Source organism: Leptosomus discolor, chromosome 1, assembly GCF_034619465.1.
Source record: "Leptosomus discolor isolate bLepDis1 chromosome 1, bLepDis1.hap2, whole genome shotgun sequence".
Taxonomy (NCBI): Eukaryota; Metazoa; Chordata; class Aves; order Leptosomiformes; family Leptosomidae; genus Leptosomus; species Leptosomus discolor.
The window spans coordinates 33,885,966-33,911,900 of NC_141391.1; the positions used below are offsets into that span (position 1 = coordinate 33,885,966).

The following is a 25,935-nucleotide window of genomic DNA, read 5'->3' on the forward strand; positions in this document are numbered from 1 at the left end:
GATATCTAGCACTGGAAAAAGATTTTGACGTTGTTGGGCTTTGATAATAAATTACAAGCCCCCGTTAATTTACCCTACCTAACAAAAACTTCTTTCCTTTGCTTCAATAGCATATGTTACCACCTTTCAAAGGAGAGACCATCTTTAGTATGATATTGCTGTTTAGTGTAGTAATACTGGAAATATAAGCTCCCTTTTGCTATTGTGTTATTTTCTCTTCTAAAGCCCACAGAATTCAGCCCCCATAAGCAGACTGTGATCTTCCCTTTGCCTTCCTTTTCTTTTCAATTTGAACAGTTTAGCTATTTGGAGAACAGTGGAAGATCCACTTGTGTCTGAAGAAGTTACAACTTCTGTTGAGTTTTGATTTTTAAGAAATTAAGTCATCTATTTTATATAAATGAATGAAGCAGAGTTCTGTCTTTCTCAACAAGCACTTACCTAATTGCTTGATCCTCAAAGGAAAACATTTTGCTTGGGGACAAAAAAACTCTTATCTGATGGTGAGAAAATGTATGCATTGGCAATATTGCTCCTGAAATAAACCCCAAACAACAATGCAATTCTGGTAAAGGAAGAGTCAGCAATATAGGATAAATTCTCCTCCTACAACATCTTGGAAAAGCTTCTTATTTCCAAGATAGAAACTAACACTATTAATGAAACAATGAAAATAAAGGATGTTTTCAATTCCTTTCCAAATGGAATCTTTAATATGAAAATATTTTAGTTCAGTGCGCTCAGATAATTTCATACAGTTGAAATGAAACATTCTGTCATACTTCTCCCTTAATACATTGGAAAAGTGTGTTCTGTTCAAGACGAAATGCTTTTTAAAAAGCAAAAATGGAAATACTGCTGTTGGAAAATATCTATACAAAACATAGTATTTTTTTTTCCAAACTGTATTCCAGTCATAACCACCTGGGAGATTCCACAAATCAGCTTATCTGATGATATGTCTCAACTTATCACTTCACTAAAAATGATATTTATAACTAATTCACAATTTGAGACCATCTAGCTAATACTGTTGTATAAACTTTGTTAACCATTATCTGCCAGGAGGTGGCAGGAATCACAGTCTCCTTGTATATGTATTTACATTTCTTTTGTGTCCTTCGGGAGCCATAAAAGAAAGATTCAAGAGCTGGTAAATGGCAACCAAAGAAAAAGCTTTACCAAGTAGTATAGGCAACAAGGGCATCAACTTACTGCTATCACGAGCTTCGATCACAGAAAAGAGGGATGAGGGAGAATTGAAGAGGCAAAAAAAAAAATAAATAGAGGAAGATATTAAAGAAAGAATGTCTGTCTTTGTCAGAGGAGAAAGATAAATTGGAGTACAGTGTATGATGGCAGCAGCTGATGCATCAGTCAACACCTTACATTTCATCTGTCTCTGCTTTAAAAGAGTGAGGCACCAACATTTATGTAGCTTAAGCATTTATAAAATACATGGCAATAAGGGTAACCAGGGTCCCTTGTTATTGTGACTGTGAAATACTGTTCTAAACAAACATGATGTCAAATGAGTGTAATGGGAGATTATCTCCGTAACTTCCAAATGGCCTTTTTATTAAAAAACGGGTTTGGGGTAGACTCATGAAGACATTTGCACAGACCATAATAAAAGGCTTAAGTACAACATGTAAAAATCAGAAATGGACAAATGAATCAAATTAAGCTTTGGAGCCTGAACAACGGCCCAGTTTGACAACACCATGAGATCACAATTTGCTATAGAAAAAAGAATGTTTCAATGGGAAGGTTTCCATAAAAACATTATTTCCAGACCGCTTTGATAAATTACACTAGTCCTAGAATGGCATCACCAACTTAAACCTTTTCTTCTAATTCCTCTTTCTAAACTAATTTAAAATTTAAACAGATTTCTCTATTTTGACTCCCCATTCAATTTGAAATACAGGGGATTAGTAATAGCAATTTGAAAAAACCAGCAGATATTTCTCCCTTTTCTTGGACAAAAATATCTAGTGAGTAAAAACTCATAAAATAGATCATATGAACCTAATCTTTGACTATTTCTAGAACTTAAATGGTTATTAGCCTTTAGACCATAGCAACTTTTGGTTACTGTAGAATAGACTCATACCATTTATCACTTGTGTAAAAAGGTATGTGAACCTGAACCACTAAGTTTCCCACCCTAACTCAGCTAAATGAATCAATTCCTATTGATTTCCGTTTTTAATTATAACACTAAATACACAGTAAGTTACTAATAAATCTGCTTTTGAATCCAAAGAAAATGTAACTGTTCCTACTGAGTATCATCTTAATGTAAAACTGGATCAGCATAGAAAACCTGGCATCTTCTCTTCCCAATGTCACATACAGAAATTTTCTAATTATACAACCAGCTACAACAATTCTTAGCAGTCTTCATCATTTTAGGCACAGAAACACTAGCCAAAAAAGAAGACGTAAAGTCTGCAAGTAACATCAGAGGTCTACTGAATACTTACCAGTTAAAGGTTACAAAATAACTCCTGCCAGGTATTAAAACAAGTGTGAGATTTACTTGCCCAGATTAGATCTGTAGAAGTCGAATGTATGAGTCTGACAGCTCTCACCCCAGACTCTTTTCAAACTCTGAAGACGGTCACATAACAGAACTCCAGAAGTTCTGTTAAATGCTAAATCTCCAGGAGATGATCGACTTTTCTCTAAGATAGGCCTCCAAGACAGCTGAATGTGAATCAACCTCAACCCAGATACTTATTTCTCTCCACTGACTATTAAAAACAAGATCCCAGGAAATGACCTTTTAGATATCTGAAGTGAGGTAAGATAGATGCCAACCTAGGACAAGAATTCACAGCTTATCCCGATCTAAACCACGAATGCAGTGTAATATCCTCCAATTGGCCTTACAGAGCTTCTTGTAGCATGTCATGAATCCTGCATCGATTTAAAAAATCAGCAAAGAATGTACCACAGATAATCTGAATGAGGGAATAAAACCATGTATTTTGTGACCTTACCAAAGGAACTCTTCCTACTAGCAGAGATTCAGTTTCATTATGCAGGGCCTTCACATTGACAGCTATCTCCATGGCAGTGTTTCTGGTAAGGCTCTGGGGAATAAGAAGCATAAAAATGATTTGAAGTGATGCAAGTCAGACTGAGAATAAGTACTTTGGGCGTACAGCACAGATCTTAAGCATCTTCTCCTAGGAGAAATACATCAGTTTATCTCTACACTGACAACTTCTTCAACACTGAGAATAGAAAACAAAAGTGTAGAGTATCTATTTACTGTCTTTTCCCCAACTTCATTTAATATGACCTTATACAATCCTGAAGATCAGCCACCTGTGAGATGAATCCATGATTTTTATGGATGACAAAGGCCAGCAGAAAAGTTGTGGGCCTCATGTAACAACAACTGTTGATTTGAATTGTTCACATTATCCATAGCAGAAGCAAGCTGCTAGCCATATTTCAAGAAGCAAAGGTTAACTAATATATTTACCATATATAAACTTAGGTTTGATATAGACAGCCGCTATTTAATTAATCTTTTTTGAGTCCAATCCCTGAAAACACACAGATTGTCTAGCATGAAGAGAGAAACCAGGAAACTAATTTCCCTTCACTCCCCTTCACATCCTCTGCATAGCACTTGAATAACAATTAAGCGAGAAAATTTCTGTGAAGGAAGAAGAATTGACCTTTAGGTAGTGACAGCATTTGTTCGGGTTCTGTCCTGCCTCCACTTTGTGTCTGGGGACATGCTACACAGTTGTCTGCAAGCAGATGTGAGCTTACTTTGCCTATTGTTTTTGCTGTTTGCTGACACCAGTTTGGTTTATTCATGCTCAGAGCCACATTAGTACAGCACCTCACTTGATTTAAAAAGCACTGCTGCATCACTTCAGGATGAGCACCTCTGGCTGTGGACCACTGCTGCAGATGAAGTAAATTCTTGACCGCTTCCAAAAGGCAACAGACATACTCTTAACGTGCCCCTAATCCAAACTCCCTATCTCCCTGTCATCTGCTCACTCCCCACTGCAACAACATGCAGAAGGTCTGCATTTTAAGTGCCATTAATGTCCCTTTCTAATGTCCAGCGTTCACAAAAGAGAATATCAGCTGGGGAGAAACTGCATCTCCTGCCTTCTCAGATACTGTAATGATCTAATATCAGGAGGGGACTCTCCTCTTTAACTCACTTCTGTAAAAACGTACTTCTCCTAACTCCCATTCCTGGTATTATTAATAAATTTCAGAATCATTGAGCATGATGTCTACCAAATCCGTCAGCTCTGGGTGTTTCCCTATGCATGTGAAGGGCTAAGACTCCCTGCTGCTCTACAGAGCAGCACCTTCAGAACACGAAGTAACTTTCCCTTTCCTTTCACCTTAGAAAAAGTGGCAAAAAAAAGGGAGAAGATACAGCATCCATTCATCTGCTATGGAATTTCATTTTAATTCGAGCATGTGTATGTGTGTCTTGTTTATCAAAACCATCAAGAATCACAGAATAGTTTGGGTTGGAAGGGACCTTTAGAGGTCATCTAGTCCAACTCCCCTGCAATGAGCAGGGACATCTTTAGTTGGATCAGGTTGCTCAGAGCCCCGTCCAACCGGACCTTGAATGTTTCCAGGGATGGGGCTTCCACCACCTCTCTGGGCAGCCTGTTCCTGTGTCTCACCATTATCATGCAACTTGCTTTAATATGGGGACAGGGAGTACAATACAGCTCCTGTGTCACAAGCTAGTGCACGCAGATATTATAGCTTATTTACTTAGACATAGATCTCTGTTCTTCCTTTACCTCAGGAAACCTTGGGTTGGCTTTATTTAATGCATGTGAACATGCATTAACAGCATGAGCAAGCTCCTGCTCCAAGAGGCCATGTATTTTTGCGGCTTCACAGATCCTACAAAAATATAAAAGAAGAGAAAAATATTTCTTACGTCCTTTAAAGAATAACTCTTAAGAGTACGCAACTTTATGGGATGAGAAAATATACAAAGTTATATTCATAAAGCACTTTTAATAAAATAGAGTCCTTTATGAAAAAAGCTGAAATACAAGTATCTCTTTAAGCAATACAGCACCTCATATCCATAAATAATATCCATAAAACAGATTATTTATTCTTCTATGAAATACTGAGACACATTTATTTGTCTTAGAACACAAGTGCTATGCAAAAATTGTACCAAAAATAGTCAGGGTTATTAATTCAAATGAACTATAGAGGAAAACCCTAGCACATTAACATAACTTACTTAAAGTTATCTTAAAAACCATTACACCTATTTCATAAGGTATATCCTTCAGATGTGACATTAAAACTGGCTGCAGTCATTTGAGACTGTGGGAGGTCCAGCTATAATTACAACCTCAGGACCACCTCTAGAACAGTGAAGTTGTTAAGTTGTCTTGGTTAAACTTCACTTTGGTAATTTATAACCTAAATTTTTTTTCTATGTCTACTTAAGTCACCAGTAGAGTATAAAAAGAATTTGTAGTTCTTCAATTTCTTTCTTATATTACCAGTGCAACTCAATACGTACTCCAAGAATTGATTTTGGTTCTTAAGATAATTTGTAATCACGATGAACCGAATAGCAGCTTTATAAAATGTTTTGATTTTTTAAAAAGATGTTTTCCTTAAAAAAACCCTAGGTTTTTATTTCTGTGAAAATTGAAGTGTCTTCTTTACTAAAATACTTGCATCTCAGGAAGAAAGTAGTTCTTGAAAATAAGCAAGGCTGTGGGATCAGCTTTATATCATTAGCTCACTATCATCTCAACCCACACAAACTACTGAAGCGTCCAGGGCCACAGAGATGAAGATTTCAACCATCAGGAATTAAACAGAAAGCTGCAATAACAAGGAATGAGTGGATGAATGCAAAAAGGTATGACAATTTTATCTGGCAATCTGGGCTCCTTGAATGATGCTGTGTTAACTGTTTACTTTTGTACAATACTTTAAGAAAATGTTCAGATTTATTGAAAAGTGCTCATCTTTTTGAAATTGTGAGTAACAAGGCTTTAAGGAAAATAAGGTCAGGAGAAGTTAAGGTCAGGTGGATACATTCTAAGGGTTTTTTTTCAATAAATATATTTTTGCTTTTGTATAAAATGAGAAGTTTCAATCAAAAGCCTCTCTGCAAAGAAGCTTTCCAGTTTTCCATTTTCACTGCTCCTGCAGAAAGTCAGTTTTCACAAGAAAAAAAGAATACATTAACACACGAAAATAAAACTACAGAAATAAATAAGAAAAGCATACATAACAAGTTAAGCCTTAAAAATAAACTAAAATAAAATTAAAAAAATAATAAAATAACTGATAGAGTGGCAACTTAACATTAATCAATAAACATGGAATATATACGCTTCTATGTCTATGTATGCATTTGCACAAATAATTCAGTTTTGGTGTCTAGGTTGCCAATCCAAACTTATTAATTTTGCTGTACCTGGTAATAAGTTCCTCTGCAGCTTGTGAGCACAGTTGGATCTGTGCAACTTCTTCTTCTGTAGCCAACTCAACAGCCTGCTGAGGGTACAAGGGAGATCGAATGACAGGTTTACAGGAATCAAACTTCTGTTTGTCTTCCCAAGACTTCAGGGTGTTTTCAAAGGCCTAATGAAAATGAATTATACAATTCAGTTCACAGCACTTGGAGTATTCTTACTTATTAAAAAATTAAATTGTATATTTTATATAAATTTTCATTTATATAGAATTGTAGTTAAAATTAATTTAATGAACAACTTTAAAATTTTAAATAAATAATACAAGCTGTATAAACAATAAAATGACAACATGCAGTTAGTGGATAGAGAACTGAGGGGCATTTACGTCTTTCACACATTAATCCTTGACAAGCATGAACTCCAGTGGCTTTGTGCCTAGGCTCTGCCTTGTCTCTTCTGTCTCAGACTGGGTCATGGGGGAGAGGGAGGATTAGTAGGACAGAGAGAGACAGGAGAGAAATCTGCAGAAAGTTCATCTGAAAAACGGACATTATAGAACTTTGCTATTTATGCAACTGTGCTAAAACTTCCACTATGTGACTGTGTATAATACACCAAGAAAGAAAGAAAGAAAGAAAAAGAAATAAAAAAATTTAAATTTTGACCATTCTTACTATGTATTAATAAGAATACAGGAATAGCACTAATAAAACTGATAAAAGCTAACAAAGCTTTGTCACTTGTACAAAAGAACAGTTCTCTATCTGGCTTATTACAGAAATTACATAATTGTATGCAATTATATAAGTTATATAGTTATAGGACATTTTTGGAAGCACCATTTTGTTCATGTTATAACTGAATCAAATTATTACGGAAACCAATGTTAGTAACAGTATCTCCTAACAGACTTTCTGCAACATACTCTGTCTCGTGTTAGCATCTGAGCTCTGTTTTTATGTATGATCTTAATAACTCCCGGGGGCTGGATCCATGCCTCTCCATCGACTTGCACTGGAACCCCTTCATCACCAAGTATGGTGATCTTTACTGACCGACACTGGAAAAGAACAAACACGTTATTTTACAGAGCAATAAATACTAATGAAACTGACAGGCCACCTGAAATATGTTGATTACTAGGAGCTGTGGCTTCACTCCAGGAATGTCTCAGGGATGAGGCACTTTTATACTTCATTCATCATTGAAGACAATTTGTTAGCCATTAAAATTAAAACAGTGTCAGCGCTTTATTAATGTATAGGGTGGTGGTCAGCAAGATTACTGCTACTTGCCAGCATCCCAAACTGCTGCCAACCATGTTGTGTGCTTTCAAGTAAGATGCAAACCTGAGCTATCCTGTGATGCTGCAGTTTGATGACTCTTGAAACTGCCATCTGCATGCTGCCAAATACTGCAACAACTTCTAAGATTTTATCATCGAACGATGGAGCCCCAAATATCTGAAAGGAAAAGAAAATACTCAATTTTGATGGTAAATCTAGGGCTTAAATTACATGTTCAGTGAAGCACTGACTCATTTTCAACATTTAAATGCTCTAACTTATTTACTGTAGAGTAACTATGCTGTCTTTCAAGTCATAGGAGAGATACCATGGACAGTATACAAATACTATCTTAAAACAGCAACGCTAATAGCATTTCAAATATCTGAATGACGAGGCATATCCTTATATAGGAAAGATGTCATGTTTCAGCATGCAGACTAAGAAATGTTTTCCAAAGCAAGATGAAAGGCCAATTCAAATCTCTGCATGGTTAATGTACTTAATACCTAAGAGGTTCTTGAAGTTAAGAGGAGCAATGGTGTCTTTTTTTCTCAGAAGTGCTTATCTTATATTCTGAATTCTCTGGAAACCAACACCTAAGTCCACACTCGGCTTTGTTAAGCACAGCTTTCATACTGAAGAGTATCTTGTTTGCGCTCTATACAATTATCCACTGTAAATATGAAAACCTCTCCTGTGCAGAACAAATGTCCTGATACCCAGCCAAGACACCGACTTTCCATGAGCTTACACAAAGCGCAGGAAGTCTCGTGTGTGCCATTACCACCTGGTGTCCTGCAGGGGAATTCAGCCATGCCACAGGACAAGTCTTAGGCTAGAGTTCAACTGGGTCTAGCCGGAGATATCACATAAGGTCACTTGAAGCTTGACCATTTCATCCTGATATGCAATAGTAGCAGTGAGGGAGAAAAATCAGCAGGAGAAATCACTCCAGTAAGAGTTTAACGGGTAGAGAGATCGCTTCTCTGAGCAGTACTCAGACTACCTCAGTTGGTACCTGAGGCAGAGTAAGCTGCACCAGGAGATGCAGACAGGAGAAAATCCCTGAAAGGAGCTCAAAAGCCACAACTAGTCTGGTCTTCTCCCCTGACAGAGGCTTTCCTGGAGGTGAAGAATAACAGGGTGCAGATTGAGGACTCTGTAATCCAGATAGTGTCCGCAGCAATGGCTCAGAGAGGGAGACGATGGGGAACAGGGTGAGGGACTTTGGTCCCTGCTGCCCACCGAGCTAGCAGGAGCCTTCACCCTGGTGCAGTGAGCAGTGTCTTTGGCCAGAAGGCAGAGCAGGGCTTCTCAGGGAAAGGGCTGCACAGCACAGTTTAGTGCCTCATCGAGGTGGCACTTCCCTTCAGAGCATCCCAGGATTACACAGATAGGTCTTGAGCAGGTAAATGTCAAAGAACAAAAGTGCAATTTTACTGGGTCTAGAGTGTTTTGGAGCAAAAGGTTTCTCCATCTGAATTTGTCCAACTTCCATAGAAATTTTCCTGGTTTTCACATGGGGATGTGAACATCTTGGAAAGAGCAAAGATGGCGATTCTGTTATTCCCAGGTAAAAAGTACAGAGTCCTTGATCCAACTATAACAAGTATAAGTGACATCTACAGGGTTAGTTCTGCATTGGGTTAAGAAAAAGTAGTTGTAAAATTTCATTTATTTTGTGCTTCCATTTTAGCAAAAGGATGGGCAAACCACAACCCAGTCTGCTGTGTCTCTCTCCACCAGTAAAAAATATCTGTACTGAAAACCAACCTTTTTTTTTTTTTTTTTTTTTTTTTTTTAACAAAGCAACCGAGTCTCTACAGATCAATATTCAAGAAACGATTCCCTCCTTTCCTGTTGCAGGTCATGTTTCCAGCCTGTCTTCTGGACACCAAAAAAAGCATGCCTAAACAAGCACCGCTCCAGACGCTCCAGCCCTGCTTGGCGCACCAATAATGTTTCAGAAACAGTCACAGCTGTCAAGCAAACTTCTTTGTTTTGTCCAGATAAGCAGAACCAGCAGCACTTCAGAGCACAACCACCACCTCTGACGATCAGTCACTCAAGACGGCATTAAAACAGTGAATTACACTCCTAACTCTGTCCAGAACAAACATGTCATTTTGTTGGCACATCTCACCACCCGAAGACTAAGAATATCAGTAAAACTGCTCCAAGACACACACATTTGCTGTATACCAGTATGACAGCTAGGACAGATCTTCTCTCTCAGTGAGGCAGTCCAGGGAGAAAAATAAAGGAGCTGAGCAGATGTTAGAGATGCTTTCAAGTTATGCGTATGAACATGGGAGTATATAAAAACATTAGATATCCACAGCCAAATATAAACACAATTGCCATCCTCTGACATATACCAAAAATAAGAAAAGGACATTGAAACATCTTTACATATTTTTTGTGACTTTTATATACGTGTGTGTGTGTATATATATATATTAAAGCAAATGATAATAACTCACAATAAACCAAAAACATTTTGGCAAAAAAATCCTGGATTTGCTACACTAAAATCACAAGCTAATTACAGTTAGCTGATTGTCTACATTAAAATCACAAGCTAACTACAGTTTTAGCTGATTCAGACCACACACACTAAATTAGGACATGCAGAATTAGGATAATCGCAAGTAATTACAATTGTTGCACTATGCGTGGAGCTGATGGCTGCAGTAAGACTGCTCCAAGTTGTGAGCATTTAGGTATCTGTGTAGTGTAATGTTTCATAGGAGATGTGAGGAAGAAGGGAAAAAAAGGTATCTTAAAGACATTTTAGAAGCTCATTGAAAATAATTTTTAAAAAAAAAGATTACTGCCCCCACTAAATTATCAGTCCTTACTTTCTGAATCACCATTCCTTAGGCCAAAGCTTTTGAAGAACAGGAGGAAAATTCAGGTACAAACCATGAGGGATTATCCTTGTTCACCTTGCTTACTCTTAGAATACAGCAGAGGAATCTATGCTTTGAAAAACCTTAATCACAGGAGTTTGTAAAACAAAACAGACAAAAACTATTTGCATCTCTGTTTATAAAATTAGTTTCTAAAAATACTTATAGAGCCATTAAAAAAAAATCATTAAGCCTTATTATGAACATTTTGCTGGAATGGACATGACAGAAGGCAATAGACAGTGAAAAATCATGGGATATATTTTCAATAAAAAAACCCAACAGGACAATACAGTTTAAACTGAAACAGCCTCCCTGAATAAGAGCTGCTATCCAAACCATACACTATTACTGTTAAAACTAAACGAGAAGAGCAGTTCATGGTACTTATGTCTGGTTTTGCCCAGAAGGTTACTTCTCTTTAATGTTACTCACATCATCTTCTTTGGTTCCACCCCAGAAATTAGTCCCACCAGCATAGCTGGGAATGTTTAGCACAGCTATGCCCTGCAGACTTGGAAGCGGGATGTACTGTCCATCACACTGTAACAGATAAAAGCTCATTCAGTATATAAATAAAGTGATAAAAGTAATCAGCCATTTTTAACACACGAAGCTTCAACAGAGCTGGCAGGGGAGGACAGAGTTATTAATAGGTTTAACACAAGACTATTCCCTCCATGTGCTGAAGCTGCTCTAATACAAACCTCTTCTCCCCAATCTTAGCACCAATTTTTGTAGAGCTGAAAACCATGTAGATACTACAGCATATACTATCTACAGCAGAGGTGTTCCAGGACTCTTCAAAGAAACATTTTCACATCCCTTATTGTGAAATTCCTCATGCACTTAGACCATGCTCTGCCTATCAAGGATTAAAAATCTATTTGCAATTTAAAAAAAGCTATCTCCCTTAGTGCACACAGTAAGATCACCAAGGACGTTACAAAAAGCTTCATTTACCCATTCAGTAACTATTCTTCCATCCTATATTGGCATTTCCAAAACTGCAATACGCTTGTTATTTAGGCAAATCCATTAAGCGAGGGGAAAAAAAGCAAATAAAAAAAATCCAATTTTCTGGCATAGCCACAAACATGTAGTTAAATGTTAAGTGTTGTTAGCATTGGATGCTCGGTTTCCTGTAAAAATAACTTCACTCTCCTTCTGAAAGTGCGAAGGTAAATCTAGGACTGACCCCACAGTTGTTACCCTGGTCATGGCCAGGAGTTGTTGATTTTGCAGGTAGGAGGACCACTCTGTCCTCCAAAACCTATAAGCAACTCCAAGTCCTATTCAACATGATCATGGGATGACGTAGGTCAATCTCACCGTACTTATGGCCAAGAGTAGATTTATAGACATCTAGGAAATCACTCTTGACTTACAGCAGCACAACTGACTGCAGAGGTGAGCCCAATGATCAAGTTGGTCATATAGGGTCATAAATGCTGGATGCAGGTGTCACTTTACGGATCATGATTTTGTGGGTGAAGCTGCCTTTAAAGAAGATTGCTAGATTACTGCAAGCTACCCGTCCCACGGAAGAATCTTAAAATTATACAAATGAAATAGAAATCCTCAGGAAACAAGGACAAAATCCGTAGTAATTTTATCCGGAGAAGAAAGAGATACAAAATTGTTTCCAGAATGTGCTTAGTGCACTCTTTTTGTGATTTAATCTCAGCCACAAGACAGAACTTAACATTTTAATCAAAATGTGACAGTACCCAAAATATGCTGTGATATTAATAGATGCTGCACAGCCATTTGTATTACAATAGAGGTTTGCCTCCAAATCCTGAAATTGATATTTTCAATTTTCAAATGCTGTGCACCTCATCACACGTTTTAGCATAAGGCTAATATTGTGCAAGGAAATACTAAATATGAAATTTCTACTTGCTGGTTTACTTCCAGAAATATCAAAAAATAATTATGGAAAGGTCAGATTTAAATGCCTTATTGAATCTTATTTGAATCAAATTCAAAGGTTCCTTAAATTAGAATTCTATCTGCAGCATATATAATGTTCCTTCCTGTCATTATATTTGCTAACTACTGCATAATTCCTTGATAATTACTCAGTCCTTAGATAACAGCAATTTGCCACTACCAGACAAAATCCTCCTAAATCTCAGGAGTGAGAAAGAGTTCCAGTAACTTAAAATTATTATTTCACCTTAAAAAGTTATCTTCATACAAATATCATGAACTTCCATATGAAATTCTTAGCATGAAGTAAAAAGAGAAATTATGTATGTTCTCTGTCAAGATCCAGCCTAGATATTCTTTGGGTGAAAACAACTGTAACCATCCCGTAGTCCTTCTCTGCATTTAGTAATCATTTATATCTCCTTTAAGTTCCCAGTATCATGAAGAAGACAGGTTTGATGTTAGAACTTAGACAAAAAATAACCATATTTAGATAATTTACATTGCATTTGTTGTTGCTGTGATAATATCTTGCTGCTTTTGTGTGACTGTCCCAAACACCTATTAGAAAAAGTCTCTCCTGGTATGGCTGGGCTCAGAAACTCTCCCTCTTCTGCCAGGAATTTTTGACTAAGATCATCTGTGTGCTCTCCTATACGTGTGATCAAGCTTTCAGATAGTTTAAAACAAACCTGAAGGATTAAGACTCCTTCTCTCTTTCTTTCTGTTCAGTGTATGTTCATTTTTGTTACTGTCCTTAAAATCTAGTCTGCCCTCTGATGCAGTGAACATTAAGAAGCGTATCCTACCCATACAGTATTTTTTAGAAAAATCTCAAGGAATTACAAGAAATTACACTGGGTATTTTGTTATATTTAAGTATCAACATTTTACTCAAAAAAAATGCCTGGGGAACCACCTCTTACATAGCACATTTTTACACCGTGCCTTTGAGGTCAGCTTGGGTTGACACAAGAACTCTAAAATGTTTCAAAAGGAAGCCCAAATTCTTCACTACACATTGCAGAAGCAAAATACTCATTCTGCCCATAAATAAAATTTACCTCAAGTTGAACTTTTTGTTCTAAGTTCTTGTAAGTTCTCTGCAGTAGCTCTTTTGTGCCAAGAACTCCATACCACATCATGTTTTTCGTCCGACTTCTGAAAACATATAAAACGGGTAAACAAGACTCATACATTGAAATACACATATTATTGTCTTGTATTTGTAAGATGAGAAAAAGTTACGAAATTCAAATAAAGAGATAAGGAAAAAAAAAAATGGAAACATCTTGGCTCTGTTACTGACAATTATATTACCTGCACTTTTCAGGGTGCTCTTCTCGCTTGTTATTAAATTCTAGTGAAATTTTTGCATCTAACCCAATTCCAAAGTAGTTGTTCATGACACATTTTTCTGAATATCCCTCCCTGTTAGAAGAAAAGAGATAATTAGGTATACATTTGTACAGTACCTGGACACACAGAGCTTTGACCAAGATTGCGGTTGGTCTCAGAACAGATACATCAACTAAGAGACATCAAAAGATGTTTCCTCTGAATCTCCCTGAGGAAACTCAACGGCAGCCGAAGAGACAGACTGGCTGCTCACTCCTTTGCAAGTTACATCCTGCAGGACAAAGAAGAAACTGAACTAAACACCCATCCAGCACTATCTCCACCATACCCAAAATAACAGTAGGATATGAGGAAAGAGCTGCCCCAGGCACAGCTCTGAGACAGCAGCACCACACCGGGCCAAGCACCCAGGCTGCGTTTAGGCATGCTGGTGATAGATGTTTGGCTGATGCTGCTGGCACAGCACTGCTTTATTTTAGGGGAGCCTCAGCCCACAACCCAGATAGCATCCACAAGTCTCTGCCAATGCTACACCCAGTTCTGGGAAGCAGAGACAGCTTAGGATACAAAATTTCCACCTCACTGCTCCATTCCTTAGGGGAACACGCTTCTTCTGCCCCTACGGAGTGCCCAGACCTGCTTCAACATCTTGCTGGTGGCTGAGCTTGTGTTCAGACCAGAGGTTTGGGCAGGAAAACCTAGCTCTGAAGGACTGCCGTCCTCCTCCCCCCAGAATGAGTGAGCAAGGGGTAAGTGAGAAAATGTCTCCTATTATTTCTGCTGCTGCAAGACAATTTTGGACTACTCATAACTAAAATGGCACAATCCAACCTGTTTTCAGATCGTGAGGCCTACTGCGAAATGATACCAAACAAGAACTTTACAATGAAAAAAAAAAATATTATGAAAAGATAAACTAAAGTAAAACCAGTAAATTTGGAAAAAAATATTTCTTACAGGGAATCTGGATCCGGGTCAATGAACGGCGTAGCACCAAATGGATCAATGTTTGCTAGCAACATTTTGCTAATAATTGAACTTCCTGCAATAGAAGCAGCTAGACCCGCCCTCAAACCTGATTAAAAAAAAAAAAAAAACACAACAGAAAAAAATAACAAAAAACCAATTCATATTTGATAAGCAGAGAAACATACATTGTCATAATACAAGCCACATACTGAGAGATAAAATTAATTAAATCCTTATAGGGAATGACTGCGTTTCTATCTCAATTTTTACCTATATTGGTTATGTTTTCAGGTCTCTGGCTCTCTTGAGCAGAAAGGCAGCTATGCTGCTGTGTGGCGGCTGACTCTTCAGGTATCACCATTGAGAAAGAAAAAAACAAACAAAGTTCAGGATTTCAGGCCAACACTCACTGCCTGGCATAGTAACCAAATGGGTGACCTAATATCCAAAAAGACTACTAGAGCTTTTTATTTAGTTTAATCTTCATCTCCAAACTGTCCATGATTTTCCTTTGGTCCTTTCCTTTGGAAATATTCCTAAGGAATATCCTTACCATTTTTACAACTGGTAGAGTCATAGTTTAACTTGATTTAATTTGTGGAAAGATCACAGCCTCACCATGCCTACCTTGACTAATATTGATGTCACTCTATGAAACACTGTGTGATGCATGTAAACAAAGAGAATTACTTTCTAAAAGCTTTCACTTACATTGACCTAAAGAAAAATATAAGCTCAGTTTCATTATGTTTTCACTACACTAATAAAGTTAATTAAAACAGTGTTTTCCTAGTGCCCCCTAGTATTAATTGCAATTGGATAAGAACAGATTTTTTTTCTGTTCTGCACAGCAGCTTTGTGGAGTTTCAGTTATCTGCTTCCAGAGAGGCATCTACAGACACCTCTTATTCAGAGGGTTGAACTTTAAACGGCTCTGTCCCTCAGCCCCTTCATAGCCTCCATTGATTAGGATGAATGTTAGATGGACTTGGGGACACTGGTGGATCAAAATTGGAAATGAGCCAGCAACGTGCACTCGCAGCCCACAAAGCCAACTGTACACCAGACTAGCATCAAAAGAAACGTGGCCAGCAGGTCGAGGGAGGTGATTCTCTTGCTCTGCTCCACTCCCATGAGACCCCACCTGGAGACTGTGCCGAGCTCTGGGGTCCCCAGCACAAGAAAGGACCTGTCAGAGTGAGTCCAGGAGAGGACCATGAAAATGGTCAGAGGGCTTGAACAGCTCTCCTGTGAAAAAAGGCTGAGAGAGTTGGGTTGTTCAGCCTGGAGAAGAGAAGGCTCCAGGGAGACCTTATTGTGGATTTTCAAAATATAGCGGGGGCTTATAAGAAAGACTGAGATGCTTTTCACCAGGGCCTGCAGAGACAGGACAAGGGGCAATGGTTTTAAACTAAAAGGGATAGGTTTAGACTGGACATAAGGAAGAAATTTTTTATGATGAGGATGGTGAAACACTGGCACAGGTTGCCCAGAGAAGCTGTGGCTGCCCCCTCCCTGGAGGTGTTCAAGGCCAGGTTGGACAGGTCTTTGAGCAACCTGATCTAGTGGAAGGTGTCCCTGCCCATGGCAGAGGAGGTCCCTTCCAACCCAAACCACTCTGTGATTCTATGATTCCAAGATCCTGAATTTCATTTTTCATCCTCCAGAATCAAATGCAGCACTTCTGCTATACCTGGTGTTGTGCCAAATGATCAGGAGTCTTCTACATTGTTTTGCATTTCCTACTATATGATACAATACAAACGTGTATGTTGGTTCAGACAAATTCAGGGCATGAAGTAAAAAACTTTATTTGACAGCAAGCAGGGGAACAGAAGGCAATATTGAAGCAGTGTAAGGAACAGCAGATTTCAAAATCGTAATTACCTGGGCAGATAATCCTAGTGTTAAGCACTGGGAGGTTTTCCTTGCTTGCAGCCAAAGCTGGAGCAGAGAAAGAGCCTGTCTGAGAATGGATACCTCGGCTTGTACGTCGATCTGGAGATCTTGGTGCAGTTTTAACTGTGCAGAAGCAGCAAAAATAAGAGCAGTAAATACACCTACTATGACATTACCAAATACGTAGTTGTACAGCTGTGAAAATATTTCAAAAGCATTAATTTAATCTGTTACCATTCTGTGACAATGTCCTTCCCCCTCACACCACAGTTTTTCTTTCAAATACAGAAGAAAACTCTGAAACAGATCCAGTGACCAGTGCAAATTAAAATGAACAAGTGTGCGTGGCATTCAACATGAGTTCCCCACTTATGCTTCAAGCTACTAGCAAATACTCCATTATATCCATCTTAAAATGCAGTAGTATTTAATGCTGAAGTAAGCTTCTGAAGTGTTTATGAAGTAATATGAATTTAAACTTAAATTCAATCTATATTTATTTATGAATATACCTATATTATATTGTGTTATTATTTATATCAATTTTAATATAGATAGCGATTCTAACCCATAGGCCATGGAAACATCTGATCAACAGCCACACCATTTACTTCAAGCAGCTAAAACAGGCCCCCTGCCTGCATCAGGTTTCTGAAAACATCACACAAAGCTCTGCCATCTTTACCTATAACTGAAAACCACAAGAGAAGGGAAAAAGCTATGTTCAGACATACTTACTTTCTGTAGTTAGAGAGATCATGGAGGACATCAGTTTCCCATCAACTCTTCTTTTTCACAACCCCCGCCCCCCAGCAATTCCCAAAATAATTGAAATAACTTATTTGTTAACATTCTCCAGAAGACAGATCAATAAAACCCTGGGACAGACAGCAAGGTTTGGTAGATGATGTAATTGTTGGTGACAAAGGCTCAGGAAAAAGAAGAGGAAGAAAATCAAGGGGAACGAGAAGGTGTTCACAAAGAGCAACTGGTAGCTCAGTGAGACTAGTTATCCCTGCGGCTGCCTCTGGAGGTGATGAAGAAGGATAGGCTTTTCAGAGGGCTGACCTCGGGTGCTGTAATTTACTTTCCTGGCAGAAATTGTTTCACGCAGACAGAGAGAATATGCCAGTGCCTGCTTTAGCCCGGGGAAGTTAATCTTTGTGAAATTTAGCCCCACCAGATGTAGCCAGAAATTGGTGCCCCAGGGAAGAAAGTTTGCGTATTACTGAATGCTTTGCTATAGCTTTTCCATGTGCATGTAGAAAGCTTTTGCACACCAGATGATCACAGACAGATATTTCTTGGCTACCTCTGCTCCAAGTTATCTCAGACATTAAAACTCCTCCAGATTAAGACAACTTCAACCTTGATCATCTGAGGAAGCTCAGAACAAAAAACCAAAATGATTTCAAAGTGATCTGATATATTCCTCTCAAAACCTGAAAACTAATTCAGCAAAAATAGAATGGTGAGGACTAGCACAAAGGAAGCAGAAGAAGAACACCACCAGGAATGTGGTGGGAAGGATACAATACACCCCTTTTTATGGCAGGAGGGGGACAGATCAGTTCACATCAATCATGATAACTCAGTCTGAGAGTAACGTGGGTGTACTGTACAAAGACACTAATGGAAAGAAAATGGAGAGTGGGAAAATCTAGAGACTAAGGTAATAACAAGAACCAGGGTTTAGAAATTGTGTTCAAATCAATTTGGGCCAGTATTTGGGCATTCCCTTTTTTTTTTAAGTGATTATAATCTAGCACAGAACAGTCAATCAAATGGCAAATTCTTCACCATCTTGTATCCCAGGAATAAGATTATACACCTTTCTGGATGACTTGATTAATTCAAACAGAAATTATTAGATGCAGGGCAGGGATAAGTGGGTGAAATTTTCTGGACTGTTTTATACGAAAGGTCTGACCAAGTGTACTAACAGCTCCTTCTGACTTTAACATCTGTGTAACAGCCTAAGCAGTTATCACAAAATGCTATAGTGTTGCATGATAATAATACAACACAATGATTTGTATCTGTGCATGACAAAACACTGTAATAATGTTAAAAAATGAGAAGGAATAAAAACTGCAAGTGATATCTAACAAGAGTTATTAAATATTTAGATGCAGTTAATTAACATATGGAAAAATATTATCTTCATCAAATGACCAGGAAGATGCTTGAAGGGTAAAATATAATATTCAGAACAAAATTAACATTCATTTTTCATAATGCTACTGAAAAATTCACAACGCTATTCACACAGTCTGCTCCCTCTGTACGTGGGAACAAGGCAGTTATATTAAATAGGAAAATCAACAGAGCAGCTGCTCTTTATTTGACAGATGAGACTCATGGGGATAACTGCAATAAACTTCTGCTGTTCATGCTCTGATAAAAACAACAGAGCCCTAATGAGTAAAACTGATGTTTCATTGCAGATAATTGAATTCATGTTTCATGCTTTGTCCCTAAACACCTATCTTCCACTGACAGCATTAATATGCACTCTATTTCACACCTATCAGCTGTATGAAGAATAATACAACTCCCCAAAAAACACAGGCATTGAATCACCAAGAAACAAGGAGTTTATATATATTTCTATATATGGATATACACACATGTATATTTTTATTTTATTATATATTTGTAGCAGTAGGATTGGGTCATCCATAGTGCCAGCATCCTCTATAAGCTACTGTTCAAACTGGACAACGAACAAGCAGTGATTCCTATAACCAAGGGAAAAGGAGAGGGGCCAATGAAGAGATAATCACTGGAGAAAGTCTGACATCCATTCCTGGAGAAAAGGAAATGAAAGATTCCGAATCAACAGAAGTCCCAAGAGACTAATGTATTTCTAAAGTAGGAGCAACCGACACAGGCACCAGCTACAGAGCAGCGCCTCATGAGGACAACCCCTTCTAAGAGTGTTGCTGTCGGTTAAGGTAACAGAAGGAGATGCAAATCCCAAACAACTTTGCTCATTTTGCCACAGGGAGTTGCTCACCAAATACCTAAAGGGTGGGTTTTGCTGTCCATCAGCTACTACTGTTTCTCCATGACTCGCAGATCATCTCGAAACCTTACCTGCAGTGCATCACTGTCCACATTGATAATACGGCAAAGACTGACATTTCCACCTATAGTAAGAAGCAGCTTTCCCAAAATTACTACGAAACTTGAGACTCTTGAACAACCCTGGCACATGAACTACCAGTCAACACAAAGCACAGTATTGAAGTTTGTGACGGAAAACGTCCAAACATGTCCTCTGGCCAGACTGGCTTGGTGCCAAAAGCAAGCAAGGGAGGAAGTGAGGGTCCCGTATAGACAAATTGTCCTTCCTTCTTCCCCTGCAGCCACTCAGGGGCAGATTTCATAAAGGACATAGGAAGGAGAGATTTTACCCTATCATTTGAGTGTGGGAATTAGTACTATGCTATTTCAGGAGATTACTATTCTAAATATCAGTTTACATACAGTAACCAAACACTGAATAGCCAAAGGGAAAGCTTAGTGACAAAATGGGCTATTGCTTTATGAATATGCTACCTTGTAAGCAAATTGTTTTAAACTCAGAGCACTCAATATTCTGATTGCTTTGTACAATTATTGATACAAATAATACAACTGGGTTCTTTCTGTCACGTTTTAAAACTCGGCATGGGATACCCATGCTGTCTTCTTGGTTTTGGAGAGTAACCTGCAGAGCCCCACAGTGAGGACAGAAAGATGCTCCTACAGCAAAGCAGGAGCACTTAGACAGCAGCAGCTGATAAAGTCCATCCGACCGAGGACAGAGCAGGCAGGGGGCTTTGCACCTTGGAAAGCACAAGTAGCTTGGTGCAGCGGCTTGCTATATGGCTTGCTACACAGCACCCAATAGCTGCAAGGAACTAGCTGGACTAATGACCTGCATTTGGGATAACAACACAAGACATTTTTCATGGGAAGGAGCTCTAGGATATAGAAGACTTTGGTTCAAATTTCTGTTCTGGATTAGACAAATCGAGGGCATGACCTTAGTACTGCCACTTCTCAGGAGACTTCCATGCTCCAGTTTCTATTATATTCTTTCCTGCTTTACACTGTTCCACTTCATATAGAAGACTTAAATACTCATTCTCTCTGTTCCAATAACTGTCTCAAGGTAAGTTCCCAGCTGAGACATTAGGGCTTTGTTGTCAATACAATGAATAAATGCGTCTGTTTCACACAATTGAAACTCCTTCAACAGAAATGACTGACAGAAATTCTTATAAGACGCCCTAAAATGCCTATGACTGAGAATGCTATCACCACCATTACCTAGGGTCTAATCCTTGCTTAGGTTCGTGTAGAAAGGTGTGTGTAAACATGGGATTAAATACAGGCACTTATCTCCCCAACAAATACATTCTCAGCTTTGTACATACATTCCAAAAGACTGTTCATCTCATCTCCCACATTTTTCCCTTAACATTTATTTATCCAAATCTATTAAAATTTGTGACTAGTGAAACAGGATGCTAGTATTTTTAATTAGGGAGCAAATTATGCCCCATAATGCAACTATAAGGAGGCTGCATAATTTTAAATTATTTTATTCCTAATTTACTTACTTGATGGGGACTCAGGTTCCTTTGTATCTTCCTCTTTTTCCTCTTCTTTGGATTCGTCCAATTCTTTGCTATATTCTAGTGGAGACTGGTTCACTTGTTCTTCACTATGAGCATTCTGCTCATCCACAACTGCTTATTAAAAAAAAAAAAAAAAGACACAAAGTCTCAAGATTTTTAAAGAAAAACTTCATACATGGAAAATTAGCTTCTTTTTTTTTCTGTACCTTTAAGTTTTAAAATATTAACAAAAGATTTTATTGCCAATTCTGTGAAAAAAAGTCTAGCAATCCTGTGCCCATTGATAAAGATTTGCTGCCAGAAATTTTCATTTTGTGGAGAATAATAGTTACAAAAGAAGCGCGCTTTTATATGTGCACACATGTGCTTACATACATATTCATATACGCAGTTATCAACATCCAACATTTCCTTTTCCTTGCAGCTTGTAATAAGCACGTAATTTTATTTACATAAGAATGTAGAAATCAAACTTTAATATTGAAAATTTATTCTAGTTTTTAAAAAAAAGCGCATCATTATTCTATCCATAAGGATCAAAACATTGCTGATGTGCACCTTTTTCTGCTTGTTCAATGATCTGCCTCACAGCCTTCTTCAAGCTGTTTGCCCGCAGCATTAACTGTTCCCTTGGTTTGAAGAGCTTCTGGGTGGAAGACTTTGAGACACACTCCGCTAATTGCTCTTTACTTTCAGACAAGGATTCTTCACTTGAAAACTCCTCTGCTTCTTCTTCCACAATGGGGGGAGTGATGCCTGGGAGAACGGGAGCAGCCTGGGCTTCTGTGTGAAGAGCCTGGAGCAATAGGTCTAGCTTCTCATTTAACTCAGAGCACTTAGACAAAGTGGAAAAAAATACACACACAAAAACCCCAGTGAACATGTGAACATTTTCAGGAAATTAAGTACCAGATTATATTTAAAATTGTTGGCGTTTTAAGTGTCTATGTAACTGTAAATTAGGTAAAATCCAAACCTAGGTTCAACATTTTGGAGTATCAGATTATAAGTAGGTCTGCACGTTTTTTTTGCAGACATATCCTGTTGACACTCAACCAGATTAGAGGAATTATAACAAAAAAACCCCAACCATATACTCAGATTAAAATAACACACCACATTAAACTCAGCCTGCCATATAACTAGGGTACAGATTAAATCTCACTCCTCTCCCAATAGCTTGCGGCACGGAGAATCACCACAGATTTGCCCGTACCATGCGTTATAAGAAATTATGAGTGCTCAGTACCCCAATTTGGAGAGATAATCTATGGGGACATGCCCAGTTGTTAGACTGAGACACATGGGTGGGGTTTTTTTTGCAACACAGCTGTACATTTAAGCAAGTGAGTTGTCACACAGTTAAGTGGCTCAAGCCAGAACCAAACACTGTCAAACACCTCTACCCAGCCCTAAGCAGTTGCTCTCTCTTTGCAGACTGGAAAAGAGGTGATTTTCTGTGCTTAAGAGAAAGGAAACCAACACTGTCTGGCCTTGGAACAGTAAAAAAGAAAAATTCTTTTTCTAAAATGTGCACCAAATAGAAACGTAAACCACAAATTGCCATTTAGCAAGTACATTTCCTGACTCTGGGATTGTTAGTGATTTTCTTTTCTTCTTTTCTTTTCAGATCATGTAAATTTTGTGCCTCATACCAAGTCCTTCATTTTTTTTTTATTTTCCAGTGCTTTTGCAACATGATCTCTACAATTTAGAGCTTAAACCATTATTTTTAACATTGTAGTCTCTTTTACCTTCATTCTCCAACATACTCTCTCTTCATTATCCCATTGTTTTCCTGTAGCTAACTTGATCCCTAGAAGCTTAACTCCTAAGGCAAAATATTTCCTTCTATCTCTATGTACGTTACCATGAACTTTATCCTTTATGAAGGAAAAAAGTGTAAACAGAGTTTATAGAGTTTAAACGTGGTTTGGAAATGACTGTTCTATGCAATAAGAAGAGAAGACTTTTAAAGTCACTGTTGAAATGAAAGCCAATGGGCATCCTGGAGCAATTTGAAAATTAAATACCCACAACTTTAAACCAGAACATAGTCATAATCTTACTTTAATGGCCATGGCATCAGCTTCCTCTGCATTTTCCATTGGTTTTTCGTAAGTCTTCCCTATTTTGGCAACAAAGTCCTTTACAGTTTCACATAATATTCTTCCGATAAAAAAGAAGAGGGGAGAAATCAAATTAAATAAAATAGATATGTTTTGAATATTAAATTCTTACGGCAATTTATGTCTATGCATACTGTTATACATTCTTGTTGGAAACTGAACTCTGATCATACTTGCAAAGCAGATGATGCTCTTTCCCATGCCTTGCAAAATCCAAGTGATAAGCTTTAAAACAAAAACTCTTCCTCCCTTTTATTTAAACCTTTGCACACATTGTATCCAAGTCTCTTATTTCTAAGAACTGAAATAAAAATGACTAATTTTATCCGTTCCCTTGCTTGTACACCTTCCATACCAGAGGAGTTAGTGAACTTGCATTCACTTCGAAAACTTCAAACATAGTTTTGCGAACTCCCGTGCAAAGATGGAGCCTAGAAACCATGGAGAAAATCTACTGACTTTAATTGAGCACCTAGATGAAAGCACATACGTCCCACTGCACAGCTCATGCTTTCGAGCCACAGCTGACCCTGAGACATATCTACAAAAAAGATAGCGGCTGCAATGAATTTTCATTGTGTGAATCAGAGAAAGACTTTCTTTTGTTACTTTCTTATTAGGTAATATTATTTATTAGGTTCTTACTGCCTACACTGCAGACAGACAGCAAACTGACTAACGAGGTGTGGATAATTGCTTAGTACTGTTCATTTGGTTGACATTTATTTGGCAGAAATGAAATAGATTTAAAAAGATACAGATGTAATTTAGAATCTGGAGTTATAATAATATCCTGCAGTTTAATTTTCAACATGTGCTATGTATACTTTAAAAATGCTTTTAGCAGGAAAAAAAAAGAGAGATGCAATGACATTCAGATATATTTTTGAAGATTTCTATGACTGTTCTTTTGCGTCTAGCTAAATGTAAGATGTTTTTTTCACAGAGAAGGTATACACAGAATAATTCTGATTTCAGATGAAGGCCATGATTTGCCAAGTAATTATCTCTCATTTTTAAGTATTCCAGTTTGGGGGAAAAAAGTCTATTGTCTGAGAGCGCTATTGACTGAATTGATATAGTCAGAGCTATGACAAAGCTACCTAGACTGAAGTTCTGCTTCACATTGGTGAAGTTGCTTTTCCTCTTAAAGATATGGATATGCATAAAACAAAACGGAAGAAATGTAATGTGAAGTAGATCAAATATTTGCCTTAGTAACACAAAGTTTCACATTTAAGCTGCATGTTGGAGTGATTTAAAATTACTTAATATTATGTGATCTTTTAAAATGTTGATGTGTTTAGTATTAAGCTATCCATTACAGTTGTACCATATAAAAATTTTGCTGCAAAAACATCCACTCTAAAAGATATAAATCAAGATATATTAAGCCAAGCCAGCTGGGCCAGCCATAAGAAAATCAGGCTTAGACAGAAGGTTATTATGGTGATGATGTTACACAGGGGATTTATCCTACACATCATACGTAAAACAGATCAACTCACTTGGCAGATGATATGACAACAGAGTGCTGATCAGAATTGAGAATTTTTGCAAGATGAGCAGCAACTGAGTCCTCATAAGCAGATATCTGAAAACAGAGAGAAAAAAGACTTCAATTTCCATACATTTCAGCAGTTTAACACCAAGTGGTGAGTTAAAACGCCTCCAAAAATAGCAGGATTTCCATTTCAGATCTAATACAAAGACAAGCAGCTGGCAACACAGATACTACCTATATAGTCTATTTTATGTACCAGATTTTTAATCTACAAAGTAACACTGCATCTCAGAACTTGATCCACAGCTCTTTTCCTCCTGTAGAGAAAACAGTAAGTTATTGCTAGGCTAAAAATAGTGCATGAGGCAGAAAAAAAAAATCTACCTTCCTTTTAGATTTATAACAACCTCAATTTTTATAATCTAGTATCTTTAATTTCTAAAATAAGCGAAGTTTCCCTCAAACTTAACTGCTCAACTAAGAATAAATTGAAAGTTTGCAGTTATAATCCTGAATTTTCTTTTTACTGTCAGATGGGACTCTTACTCCCCAAGTACCCCTACTGGCAAAGGCTGCTAAACTGGTATAATGTTATCAAAACCATTCCTTAAAGAGTAAACCATTTAGGGTTTAGTCTTTACAAGAACATTTGGGAGAATGTGCACGTTGTCTGTCTTTTATTGCACGGAAGAATTACAAGTTTTGAAATACTCTGAAAAAGACTTGGAACGGATCGGAAATGCAATCTCACACAACATATCCTGTCTCAAAATAGATACGGATCCAGATCTCAATTTTAAAAGAAAATTCTAACCAAATCCCAAATCTAAAGCCAAAA

The 25,935-nt window shown here is 37.8% G+C and overlaps 1 protein-coding gene across 3 annotated transcripts in view; it reads right to left on the bottom strand.

Moving 5' to 3' along the window:
- Positions 1–25,935, bottom strand: part of DGKH (diacylglycerol kinase eta) — a 161,503-nt gene that overhangs the window by 9,462 nt on the left and 126,106 nt on the right. For all 3 annotated transcript variants that reach the window (XM_086481975.1, XM_086481976.1, XM_086481977.1), the window contains 14 exons: positions 25,102–25,187; positions 23,534–23,633; positions 22,023–22,299; positions 21,447–21,575; positions 16,822–16,956; positions 14,923–15,040; positions 13,927–14,037; positions 13,671–13,767; positions 11,107–11,214; positions 7,820–7,933; positions 7,396–7,530; positions 6,470–6,636; positions 4,809–4,914; positions 3,009–3,101 (listed from right to left, as the gene is read on the bottom strand). In XM_086481975.1, coding sequence (XP_086338101.1) covers positions 3,009–3,101; positions 4,809–4,914; positions 6,470–6,636; positions 7,396–7,530; positions 7,820–7,933; positions 11,107–11,214; positions 13,671–13,767; positions 13,927–14,037; positions 14,923–15,040; positions 16,822–16,956; positions 21,447–21,575; positions 22,023–22,299; positions 23,534–23,633; positions 25,102–25,187 — 1,776 coding nt within the window. The remainder of the gene's footprint in view (positions 1–3,008; positions 3,102–4,808; positions 4,915–6,469; positions 6,637–7,395; positions 7,531–7,819; positions 7,934–11,106; positions 11,215–13,670; positions 13,768–13,926; positions 14,038–14,922; positions 15,041–16,821; positions 16,957–21,446; positions 21,576–22,022; positions 22,300–23,533; positions 23,634–25,101; positions 25,188–25,935) is intronic.